The sequence below is a fragment of the Thalia democratica genome, chromosome 1, assembly GCF_965202585.1.
Source record: "Thalia democratica chromosome 1, ktThaDemo2.hap1.1, whole genome shotgun sequence".
Taxonomy (NCBI): domain Eukaryota; kingdom Metazoa; phylum Chordata; class Thaliacea; order Salpida; family Salpidae; genus Thalia; species Thalia democratica.
Window position 1 is genome coordinate 71749183 of NC_139165.1, and position 14218 is coordinate 71763400.

General features: G+C 26.5%; 1 protein-coding gene across 1 annotated transcript; it reads left to right on the top strand.

Moving 5' to 3' along the window:
- The first annotated feature begins 12091 nt into the window (after positions 1-12091).
- On the top strand, positions 12092-14192 carry LOC145838776 (homeobox protein HTR-A2-like). The gene is made up of 2 exons (XM_082946403.1): positions 12092-12288; positions 14039-14192. Exons 1-2 carry the CDS (start codon positions 12092-12094, stop codon positions 14190-14192), a joined length of 351 nt encoding a protein of 116 aa, XP_082802529.1.
- Positions 14193-14218: the final 26 nt, after the last annotated feature.

Here is a 14218-nt window from a genome sequence, read left to right on the forward strand (position 1 = left end):
TAAAAAGTTTTCTTCGTTGCTCGATCTTTTATTTAAACGTTGATTAATTATTTTTGGTACTTGGTTTATAATATTTTTTTGATGGCAAGAACATTCATTTATCCTGGGAAGTTATAAAAAGAGCACAGCCTATAGCCGACGGCAATAGCCCAATATGTAGGCTGTGTCTCAAAGAAGCGTCAGCCGTTGTATATGCACTGAAAGACAAGAGATGCCTAAACAAAAGAAGCGAGTTTGTATCGTCTTGTAGACATATAAAAAAGTCGCTTTTAAAGTTTAACAAGTTTTAATTTCATCTTAAAATGACCTAAATTTCAATTTGCATCTTAATTTTATCTTTATCTCTTTCAATTATCTGTCCTAATATATAGTTACTCACTGAAGTTATATGAATTTTTGCTAGTTTATTGTCGATTGGTAGATTAATTTTTGCACAAGCCGTTTTGCATGATTTTTGATGGTTTCAAAATTACGTCATAATCTATTTATGCAAAAATTTTTTTTCATTCATTGGTGATTTTGTTTTGTGCTTTATTTTAAACTTGTTTTGAAGCTGATGAGTGAATAGTCACGAAACTCGAGTCCTTTGAGTTTTGCATCTTTAAATAAACCTTTTTAATAATAAAGCCCTCAAGGTGGGCTCAGTGTGAAAAATTTAATTTATTATGTTTAATAACTTAATTATATATATATATATATATATGTTTTTTAATCATCAGCTAGTTATATAAATTGAACTAGCTGATGGTTAAAGCATTTAACTTTATGAAACATATATACTAGAAATTTTAAAATCGTTTTTTTTTCTAACAATCTATATATATATATATATATATCTGCTACTTATACTTTTTACTATCCATCATTTTATCAAATACACTGTTGAATTTAATGAGTAATCATAACTAGAAGAATGTAAAGAATTGTTTAAACTAGGTATTTTTGCTTTTCTCGTAAAAGTAAGTTCGTATAAACAAGGATTTAACAAACTCGTTTATTAAATCTCCCACAAAAATAAAACAACTTTGCTCTTATCTAACTTATTTTCAGCTGAATTTTTTAATGTAACTATGTTTTATACACTTAACTTAATTTTATTTTTGGTACTAATATCATATTAAAATAACCAATTTTAAACATTGGTCATACCGTTCTAACTGAACTTTTTAACATCTTAAGGAAGATCATAAAACAGAATTTAAACAAATTTTAAAGAAAACATCTTTGTTTTGTTTTATTATTTTCCGTTATATGAAATGTTGTTACACAGACTAGAGAAAATATCTTAGTTGTAATGAACTGCTAGAATGAGAATCTTAGTTTTGAAAAATTGTTTGAATTGTTTTACTAACAAAAATTTTGTTATACTATAACTTTTATACAACAAAACAACTTTAAAAAAATTAACACAGCTTTGGGTAAAACTTTTACCAAGTAGATTGCAATAGTAAACAGTTTTTATTACTAAAAATTTTTTTTAATTAATGTTGACAATTTTTATAATTAAAAACTTATCATATCGAGTGTTTTGAAATATATAAATTAATTCCATATGAATTATTCAAGCATTAGAATTTCAGTGTTTTAAATTCAGTAAAATTGTCCCCTTTTTTGTCCAGCTACGATTTATTGCCCATTGATTTGCTAAAACGAGGCAAAAGGGAGTGTTAATACCCACTTTGGTATACCCTGGTTTAAACACAAATGATTTCATAGAACAATATAAGTTCAAACCATTATAAATATCAAACTATAGCAAAAATAAACTTTCAACTATAAGTATTTATATCGTGAAAAAGTTTTTGTTAAACCTTTTTAAAACGGTTGAATATTTTTTGAAACAATTTGTCTTCATGTTAAGTATAGAGAGAGCTTCAATTAATCTAACGAATTATCAGTTCATATATTTTTTTAAACGATTAACTTTAAAGCTTACTTTTTCACAACTGTCTAAAAACTAACAACATGATTAAGTTTCAAAACTTACATTTATGTCAATCAAGTTTACAGTCAAAAATAAAAATGTCAAAAACAAAAAAAATACATTTAATATACCATTTTTTTACAGTTTTTGTTGTAATATAAGCGTTAAACTTTTAAGTTGTCTATGAATAATTTTTGTTTTTTTACTATGTTTAGTCAGTTTTGTAAAAGATAACTTTATTCTTTTAGCCTTATTTGAATTTGTAATTATTTTTTTATAATATTAAGACTTACCTCAGGGTTTTCAAAACTTTTTTCAAAATCCCCCCTTAAAGTAAATAAAAAGCTTTTTCTTATTTTGATAAATGTATGAAATAGTTGTAAATATTAAGAAATTTTAAGATATTCAAGCTTATTATCTTCAAAGAGAAAATTCAAAGCAGCTGTGCCTTTTTATTTCACAAGCACAAGTGTTAAATGTTATTTTAAAAAAATTCTCCAAAAAGTTTTAAAACAAACAGCAAATTGTAATTAGAATTAGTACTGCTTAGATGTTACGAATATAATTAAATTTGTAAGTAATAAGGCATAAACATCTAGTTTAAAAGAGCTGTTTCATTTATCAAAGAACTGTCGTAATTTTGGCTTTTTTTCTTGTCTGAGACGTCGTAAGACTCCGGTTCACTTGTAGTTTCGTCAGATTTAGAATCTTGAACTAGAAAATCATTGAATTCTGTTTTAGGACAGTCATCATGGTTTGTTGGCATTTAGTAAAATTTAGTGAAAGATTTAGTGAAAGGCAGAGAGCCTTTAGGTGTAGTTTTGTAGACTTGGGTGTCATGAATGCTTTCAACATTTGGTTCAAGTTTTGATGGATTTTCAGTAGAAACATGATCATTAAACTCATCTGTAAGAATTAAAATAGTTGCCTTCATCATTGGTGTAATAGAAGTTACTTAATTTTAGAATTAACACTATTTTACTAGTTAATATTGTTTTAAGAGATAAGACAGGGAACCAAACTACAAAGTGTTAAAAGCTAACCTGGTGAAACTTTTGATTCAATTACCACCTGAAAGTATAATTTACAGTAAATGAAAATAATACAAAAGATAAGGCTTTGAAAAATCATGATACTTTTGAACTTATTATGGACTGCATGAAAAAGTAAGTATTAAATGCAATATTTAACTGATTTGATGTTTTATTTAAATTAGGGCAAATAACAATTTAGTTACAATAAAATCGGTTTGTTATGACTTACTCTGTCAACAACTATCTGATCAGCAGCTAAAAAGATTGGACACAAAATAAGTAGTAGTGTAAATATCTTCATATTCAAACTATACTTTTTACTAGAAAGTACTAGACAAACTAACATTTAGTAAACTTTTTTTTTTTACTTTATCAACAGCAACTTAAGTTTAATAACAACTATAGATAAATAAAATTATAAAAATATATTCTTAAGCGTAAGAATCAATAAATTTGTTAAGTAAAAGCATAAACTTCTGTCCTAATTAAGACTTATAAAATAAACTATTACAGTTGTATAAGACAATAATTTAAAGGTTTTTTATTTACTAAAGAACTTAAATTTTGTTATGAATATAAATTATCACAGCATTTAAATTATTTTTCACCTATTTAATAAGTAATAAGGTAGAATTGGACACAAAACTCACTAACAAACCTAATGTAACAGGATTAATTTTTAACACAGTTATCTATACAGGAAATTTATATATACATAGTTATATAATAAATTATCTTTCATAGAACAAATTAAAATTAACTATTTTTTAAAAATTACTCAACCGATGTATAACAACTTCACTGATAGAAAAATGAATTAAAATATACAGCATATCAAGTAGACTAACTGTCTAAAACTCTTTTTGATAAAAGTTGATTCTTATTTTTTCAAAGCTCTGGTCTTCATTTTTCATTAAAAAACTTCAGTTTCTTAAAAATTAGCAAAATAACTAACAATCTATGAATCTATGGTTTATTACTTTAATTATTGATATAATTCTTTAGATAATATTTCAAATGTTGAAAGTTTTAAAATACAAAGCCGCTGTTGCTCAAAAAATATACTTAATTTAGAATAATGCATACTCCATATTAAGTGTTACTTATAAAAATATATAACTATGTTTAACCAGTTGCATAGCATTAGATCAAAAGTTTTTCTACAAAAAAGTACTTATAAAAAATTTTTTATAAACAGATAACAGATTTATGTATTTTTGTGTAATTCGAAATTTTTAAGATCGCCTAACTTGCCAAAAAGAACCATTCATAGCTAAAAGAAATTCTCAAAAAAGTTAGACACCTGTAATGGTTATTTTAGTTAAAAAAGAAGTTTAGTTAATATGTATACTTCCACTTTTAGAAAGTATGTAACTTATCTTAATAATGCAATTAACATAGTAATTTAGTTAAAATTGAGAGTTTGTTAGAAAACAATATGATAGTTTATGAAAATAAATTTTATTATAATCTTTTTAGTCAGTCTCTGTAATTATCGACCTTAGAAAGCTTTTTTTTACGAGAAAACATTAATTATTGTATTTGTTAAACAAAATAACAATTATATAAGAAACATCGAATAGGGAGTTTTATTACTAACTAAAAGTAAGTGTATATAACAAGTTAGAAATAAAATACACTTTTGAAAGTGTTTAAGTTACTGGTTACTGGTTTTTGTTTAACTCAGCAACATTTTGAACACGCATATATTAAGTCTAAATGATTTATGCTTTATTCAAAAGTTTAGAGTATTTCGGTAAATTTTGTATTTTATACATAGTTTTACTTAAACCATGGACAGCTAAATAAAAATATATAAGTTTTTTTATTAGTTCTAGATAGAACTAAACAAAAGTATAAAAAAATTAACACTTAAAACATTGGTAATAATCATTTGTTTGATTTGTTTATACAACAACTATCTTCATGCAATTTTACCGTTGTACTCATATAGAGTAGTTTTATATTTGACAAACAAATGGTTTATTCGCTTGAGGGCGACTCTTGCACAAAATGTCTTATCTGGCTTATTAGCACCATTTAAAGACATTCCAAAATTAATCGTATAACGTTTAAACGGTACAGAAGTTTTTGTTAAGTTAATAGATTTAGATGAAACTACAGCTTTTTTTTTCACTTTTAATTAAAATTGAATATGTAATGGTTTCAGTATAAGAGCATGGCTGAAAATTTAAATTAAGTTTTGAATAGACTGTTAGTTCAAATTGGTTTGTTTTAAGTATTTCATATAAACAGTTTTTGTAATATTTATATTTTTATTAAAGTTTTTTTTCAAAGTAAGCTCAACTATTGCTATATTCTTAAAGTTGTATATTTAGATAAACTGAAAAGCAATTTCGACTTTTCGAAAAAAAATGAAAATTTTGAGACTTAAGTAGGCAAGAATAATTAGTATTATATTTGCATAATACTATGAAAAAACCGCAATTAAAATTTATTTTTTTATTTTTTTTGGAATTATTTTATTAGAATATTTAAAAAAATTCAGCAATTAGTTTAAAGTAAGTAATATATGTATCAATGTTATAAACCAAAACTAGTTTTAAGCGTAGATAAAGCATGCTTTTTTTTCCGAAAATTTTTAATTTTAATCCTTCTAAAGTATTTTTGTTAATATAACAGATTAGTTAATCATAGAAAACCTTTTTACAATGGAAAACCAGCACAGCAGTTACCACCACTCCTTTTCTTACCCTCCTCACTTTTACTCCTCCATAGTTCCGAGGGAGGTCGTCAGTCAAAACTGGAGCCCGGCAAACCTCCATCACCACTTCCACGCCAAAAATCCCCGAACGTCGGAAAAAGCGAGCGAAAACCTGATAAGTTCAATAAGCGGTGCGAGCGAGGGAATTGGTGAGCAGCGAGTTTTCGAAAATGGCCGCCACGCTGTACGGAGCAGCAAAGTTCCTTATCAGTACTTCCAACAGCAGCACCCGGGGTTTGCGGCCAACAAGATTTATTTTCCTCGCATCAACCCCTTTTCCAACATGAGGCGCGCGTACGAGGAGAGCCGCTTCGAAGGGTACAAGTTTCCCTGGATGAAGAACACCCGGTCCCATCATTACGAGTGGAAGCTTCAATGGCAAAGAGGTAACTTGGCCTTTAGACTTGGTTGAATTTTTTGATGGTCTTATAAAAAAATAAGTTTTTTTTTTTATAAAGTATCGAGCTTGGTTTAATAATATAAAAAAATTATAGAAATATAAACAACAAATTAAGAATAGTGTTATAAACATTATACATGTTTTGTTTTAAAGAAAGTAACAGATTAAATTTAGTGCATTCAAAACTATCAAAATTTTTAAACTTATATAAAAATACTTATATACTTGTATGCTATTTTATTTTAACTTTTAAGCTAGTTGGTTGAAGTTGAAACCGATACTATAGAAGTATTTGTAAAAAAAAGTTATTTCTAAATCTTCTTAATTGTATATCAGCTTTAGTTTGAACACTAAAATAATTTTGACATCAACAACTGAATTATAAACGTCATTCGTAAAATTTTCCTATAGCTTAGTTTATAAAAAACTCTTAAAGGTTAAGAAAATGCGTCTTAATTATCTATAGACGTTAAAAGTGTCAATTAGTATTACTTAAATACTGGTAGTTGTAAAATTTTTATAACTTTAATGAGATTATAAAGTAAACTATTCTACTAAAGTAGATTTTTTTATGTACTTTTTTACTGTTTGTTAAATTTGATATACATACGTAAAACTGATGATAAAAAAGCTTCATATATGTATTAGTATTTAAAAAACTGAAAAATTTTTTTTTATTTTCGACATGCCTTAGTGTCTTTATATTCTGGGATTAACAACATGGATTTTAATTAATTTGATATAGAAATAAAAGCATTAGCTCTTTCCTTCTTTGTTAGTAATAAAAATACTGTAGATTAAGATAAAACTTTAAATATCAATGTAAGAGTAATATTTTTATTAATCAAAAAAAGCTTAATTTTAAAAGCTAGTAAATTTAAAAGAACCACGGTTTTAATTTACAAATCGTCTGTTATTATAATTAAAGATTTCAAAGTCTAAACTTTATTAAGTTGATAATTGACTGATTTTAACAGCATATAAATGTAAGACAGAACTAAAGTAATTAAAAAACTGGGTAGGTTATTCAAAAAATATTCATAAACACAAACTAACTTAAAGTACAAAGTATACTCAAAAAATATGTTGCAAATAATTTTTAAATTATTATGTGACCTTGTTTATCAAAAACGACAGGTTTTTTTGCAAAAAAAAAGAAAAATTATTGAAGTTTTTATTAAAGAGTTGTACTTTTTTATATTAAATATTTTCAATATTAATTATCAATATCATTTATAAAATAAATAATTTTTTTCATAAAACTTCGGATAAAAATTAGTTTGTTGAAAAAAAAATTTCAACTGTAGAAAATAATTCATTTTAGTTTAATAGATACGATAGAAATATCAACGATGAAAAATTTTGGTCAAAGGACCTGGTATATATAAAGACCTTTTGGTTATCGAGCTACGCTTTAAGACTTTAAAACTCTATTGTTTTAAAAGGTATCAAATATTTCAGTTAGTTAGTATAAGTTCTGTTACTACCGTATAAAGCATGTAGTAAAAAAAAACATGTACTATAACAACTTTTCTATCGATATTCGAAAAAAAAATACTAGTAAAACTGCTTAATCTTTTAGTTTATATAAATAAAATAAAGACTGTAACAGTATACAGTTTATGTCTGTTTTGAAAGAATGATTGTCATTTAACACATAAAATTTTGTTCACGCCGAGTAACCTTCTAAGCACACTAGTGTGCGTATGTAAGCATGCTGTCTAGTCATAATAACATCATTGTAAGCATTTAAACATAACTACGAAAATTGTATATTTGCACTTCAAATTTTAGTGTAATTTTTTAAGCACTTCGCTATCAGGTATTAGGCCTTCTACTATCGCTTGTTTCATCTAGCAGAGTTATTTATTGTAATTTTTGCAAGCACTTGCACCCCATTTTACAAAACACAGTTTTTATATATCTAATTATAAGTCAATAACTTTACCTTATAACATTATTTATTGTGACGAAGTTAGATTTGATACTTCGTTTTATTTTGATCGTCTATGTCACGTTTAACTGCATTGCAAAACTTTAAGGTATGAGTGTTTAGTCAAAACTACATACTTGTCTGTTTATTTTTAGAGTTTAGTTGGAAGAAATTGTTATTGTTAACGAAAGTTGCTAAAGAGTTTCGTTGTGTTATTTATGTTTCTATAAAAAAAATATATCATTAAAGTAGTTTTAAAACTATTTTCAAAAAAAAAATTGATTTTAAATTTAAGTTTATTCTAGCATCCAACAGAAACTATTTTAAGTTTATAATAAATAATGATTAGTTTAGTATACCATATTACAGTTTATAATTACAATTTATAACCAAAATTAAAGTTTTTAGGGAAAAACAGCCAAAATAAAGTTTTACCGAGCTATATTATCAACTAATTATATTTATAACAACTTTTTTTATATCTATACATATATACAATTGACATTATTTAACTTAATAGATCTTTTCAATAGGAGAATAAATTTACAAAAAGACGTTTTTAAAAACTTTTTTGAACGAAATTATATCTATATTTATTTGCATATTTCAAATAATATATGAAGACTTTTTCTAATTCATTGTATGCCTTTTCTTCACGTGTTTTATTTTGACAGCATTGTAACATAATAAATTATTGAAAACATTATAGTTATATTTAGAAACAATATTTTTGCTGATTTAAATCAACATCATAGTAGATGACTGTATACGTACAGTTGTTAAGGTATGATAATTTTTAACTTTGAAACACATATTAAAATTATAATCTATTTATGTGTAGTTCCTAGTTTTGAGATATTTTTTGTAATTTAAACATAAAATCGAAAAATACTGTGTTTAGAACATGTAAGCTATAGGATAATTGTGAAGTCTGAAAAACATCTGTTACAAACTTCCTACAGATTTAATTCAACAAAAGAAAAACTCTTATCTTTCCAATGCTTCAACTCGTGTAAGCCCGAATCTGCATGTGTTAACAGAAACACAACGCGCTGAAAAGATAAGGAAAGCCCCACCTCAACCATTTTGCTTCGCGTTCTCATCAGCTGGACTCGCATCTAACGGCCTTTTCAACATTCAACGCGGAATTGCAAGCCGACATTGACATTAAAAGCTGGTAATTTCTCACAGTTGCCGGTTGGAGCGGGAGGTCTTTGTACTGGCACACGGCTGTCTCGGGGCCCGATAAGAACTTGACGTTTTCTTGTTGTTGACAGTAGCCGCTCAAGCACTTGCATCTTTAATTTAAGAGTTCTTATCAAGCGACGTCGACTGCTGTTTGTTTAGCAGCGATTTTGTTGCGCCCGTGTGAAACTTGCTACTCGCTCGATCGTCCATTTTGTTGCTGTCTGTCAAACTTGCACAATGCATGCTGGTTAGTTTGATGTAAACCAAAGAAGCGGCTGTAAGGTTCTCATATGCTTATGAAGTGGCATTGTTTTATTTTTTTTTGTTTTCTCACGTAAAAATAGAAAATTTGAAAACAACAATACAATTTTTAAAAAGAAATGATTTTTTTAAAGAACTTGTTATAAAAAACAACTTTAAAACTTTGAAAGTATGTAAATCAGAAAGGTGTTTTCGTCAAAAACTAATAAATTGCAAAGTATTTAATGAGTGCAGAAGTAAATTTGATTTTTGGTTTTCATCAAGTATTTAAAGCAAAAGGTTTTATTTGTGTGATTAATTTCGAAGAAGTTGATAAAAGTATTGTTAATTTAAAATACTGTGTAGCATTGTATTTTTTATCACATGTATTTCTAAGGCATAAAAAATATGAAACCTAGCCTATTTTATTCCTGCTATAAAACTGAATTTTAACGTATTCATTGTTAATAATTTTTTTAATTCCGTTTAATAAAAAGATTTTCTTTAGTATTAGCCTTTGTTACAAGACTATAGTAAAAATTAAATCTAACTATAATTTTAAACTTAAAATGAATTAATTTTAGATATCTTAAATTATCTGATAATTTTGTCACTTTCTGAAAACTTTTATATACTTCTTAAAATTATAGGTTATTTACTAATTATACGGGACTATCTAATAACTGTTAAAAATAGTTACTATACATATTTTTAATTGTACACAAACATTCATTGAAAAGAATGTGAAGTGTTACATTACACCAGTGGTCGGCACGGTGTACACTGGTGCACACTAGTGTACATGAAATTTCTTTTAGGGTGCACGAGACTTTTGGGGTGCATGAAACTTATTTTGGGGTACATGAATTTTTTTTTTGCGCAGAAACTAAATTAAAGTATTTTTTTATCTTTCTACATTTAAGACATATTCAACCTTGATATCTAATTGACCATTTTGTTGTTAATAAAACGACCAATTTTGTTCTCTCCTAGTTCTATTCTGTTACATTATGTAAAAATTCTTCCACCCTTAGCCGCCCAAAGAAAAACTAAAGTGAGCAAATCTCATAGATTCTTAAAGATTTCGTTATTTGGACGTGGCAATACCTTTGTTAAACACAGATAGTAATCGCTTAATAAAATATTATTAAGTTAACTTAACTAAATATTTAAACTTACCATTCAATAAAAAGTACCAAGACTACTGATTGCTAATTTGGGTAGTGGCAATGTATTTAATTAATTTAGTTAGTATTTTAGACCTGTTTGATACAAGTAAAATATTGTTGTAAAAATTAGATCATCGATATTAAAAATTTATTGAAATGGATAGGGTAAACTGGTAAATTTAAAGTAAGCGTATAAAATTAACTGGGTGTTACCTAATTATAAGTGAAAAATACGATTAAAAGTGTTTCCATATTCTTAAACACTAGCGGCGCTAAAGAATACAAATTGGGGTGCACAGTATTTTAATTTTATGGTTTAGGGTTCACGGATTTGAAGTGGCGTACCGACCACTGCATTACACTACTGATAAATTATATATTGTAGTTTACTGTTACTACGATAACTTTCAACAAAGTGTATTGACTGTGTTTAATAAAAAAAAACATTCAAAAACACTTAGATAGATAATTTTTATTTTTTAAATAGTTTATAAAGAGTGAAGTTTTATTTTGTAAACCAAAATATATAAATATCTTGAATTTAAAATTATTACAAATAATCATTTAAAAGAATATACAAACTCAACTTTTTTGTCATATTCCAAATGACTATAGATCTAAAGACTTATAAACTTTTTCAAAGCCACCTAATCTACCCACTCACATGTACAAGTATCGTATAAACAGAACAGTTGGATTTGTAACCAAAGCGCTTTGATATCGACTGGAAGCCATGTGTGCGCACTTCACATTTGTTTGACGCGGCTTTGCAAATGTTTAATTAGTGTCCAGTTTCGTTCTCTCAGTTCCTTAATTAATAAATTTTGCCATATTTCATTGCTTGGCATTTGTTTTGATGCGAAGAGGTATTTTTACGTGGGTTCATTGGTAAAACGTGATTTACTGGACAAAAACTTTACAAAAAAGACTTAAAAGCGAAACTGGAAACAAGTACAAACAAAAAGCAATAAATATTTTGAATCTTTTTTAAATTTAAAGCTTTACTATTTTAGTTTTAACTCACTTTTGTTATAAAATATTACGGTTTAAGAACAATAAACATTTTGGTTTTAAAAACGTATAAAATGTTTAAACTTGCTGTTCTAAGAACTTTAATTTTTTTCAACAGTTTTGAGTTTGAAACAACTTCCTCTTTTTTATTACGCTAAAAAGTATATAAAAATGTTAAACATGTTCAGTAAAACACAAGTAAATTCAAAGTTAGTCGAACTATCTATGAGCTACTAGTTTTTTTTTTTAATGATACCTTTTTACGAACTGTAAAACAAAATGATTGTGCAAAAGTTACTCGATCCTAAAATTAAGGTTTATACATTAAAACGACAACTTAGCTTTTCTTTAATTTATGCAAATTTATGTTTCAAAAGCCATTACTTACATCTTTAACCAGGTAAAGCTTAAAGTAAATTTAAAGTTTGTAAGCTTTCAATAAAAAACATTTTCAAATATTTATAGCAATGGGTACAGTGCCGCCCCAAGTAGCCAAAAACAGAGAGGAGAACAAACGGACACGGACGGCCTACTCGCGAGGACAGCTGCTGGAACTGGAAAAAGAGTTCCACTTCAACCGGTACATATCAAGACCACGAAGAATCGAACTGGCAGCCGGTCTCAACCTAACCGAACGCCACATTAAAATATGGTTCCAAAACAGGTTGGAAGCCTTGTTTGAATTAGACCAGTAAAAATATTTGTGGCATTTTTTTTACCTTCTCTAAAAATTTTCCTATTTCGTTAATTCTAGTACTCTAATAAAACTTAGTCTAACAATTAACTGAACCGCTTTATACATCGTAAATAAAAGCATATAACAAAACTAAATAGAAAGTTTTGAGATTAATTTAAGAATACAAGGTAGCTTGTAAGTAGTATATGATCTAATAACTGGCATTTAGAATTTGTTATTCATACAACCTTGTGATTTTTTAAACACTATTGCGTTTGGACTCATTTTTTAATTATAAAGTTATTTAAATCTTAATAAAACGGATACATAAAAATACATACCTCCAAAAAACTACAAAACTTATAGAAAACAAAAAATATTTAACATGTATAATGTCAGGTGTTAATTTAAACTTGAAGTTTTCAACTTTACTCAACTAAAAATACAAAAAAAAATTCCAGTTGCATTTTGATGAAATTCATTAAAAAATAAATTACAGACAGCATTTTTTATGACATTAATTAGTTTAATTTTAACAATTATTGTAACTACGGATACAATTAATCAAAACAACGTATAATTACAATTAATCAAAAATAACGTAATACGTTTATTTAATTAAAACATTATCAGTATTACTTACGTTTTGTATTTATGAAATTTTGTTTTTTTAAAGCTGTTTGACTTACTTGATAATTTTTTTCTAATTGATTAAACTTTTGAAAGTACTGTTTACAAAATCAGCTTTATTTGTAGATTAACGAAAATAGCCGTTGAATAAACTGAAATTACAGCGCATTTCAAATAGAATCCCAATTAGCAATCTTTGTCTTTCTCTTTTTATCAACATTCAGCTGATAACTTATCAACTTGTTCATTATTCTCACGTTCTTATATTTGCCGTCAAACAAGGCAAAATACACTTGTGCAAGCCTAAAGTGGACTTTAATTGTTTAAACAGCCAGCGTTTAGCAATTAGCAGATTTCATTTATTATGCAAAATCGTTTTTCCAATGTTTTCAAAATCCGATCAATCTCAACTGTTTGTAAAGTATTTTCATCGGATTAGTAACGATTATTAAGTAAATATGCAGCGAAAGTGAAACAAGATTAGCTAATCTGTACAAATATTAGTAAAGCTATTAATCAATTAAGACAAACGATACTTCTTGCTACTATTTTTTAAGCTTTTACAATCAATGCTTATTTATCTTCTAAATTCAAATCACTATTTATTTTACATTTCAACTAAATCTTGGATGTGTATGTTAAAAACCAAAACGAAATATGTTAACAGAAATGCTGAAAACAATTTTAAAATAGCAATACAAATAAACAACACTCATAATTTTTCTTGCACAAATTAATATTTACTGTCAGATTAACAGTGTTTAATGCTCACAAAGTTAAATAATTTGAATATTCGTACAGTAATTTCAGTTTTTTTATGATTTCAAATCTAAAATAATTGTTTATGATGGCTGTACAGTACAATAATAGATAAACTATGTTAAAGTGAACTTTATAATAAAAATAAGCATTTTTCTTATGTAAGAAAAATAGAAGTAACACTTTAACCTAAAATACTTTTAAATTAATTACTTGTTTAATTTCTGTATAAGTTACTATGACCATTTATATTGAGAAACTTTATATTTATAAAGTTTTTTTGTAAATATGTTTCATTTTCGTATGGACTTTAAGTAATACCCTGATAAATGCATTTACCAAATTTCAGGAGGATGAAGTGGAAAAGAGACGCAAATTGTTCATCAGTACCGCAAAATTTGAATGATAAAACACACTACAGTAGTGAAGAAACAAATTCAAATACTAACACCGACCAAAACACTTCCACAATGACTTTTTCAAACAACGAGTACAGCTTATAGCGCTTATACATTTTTCTAATTTAGTT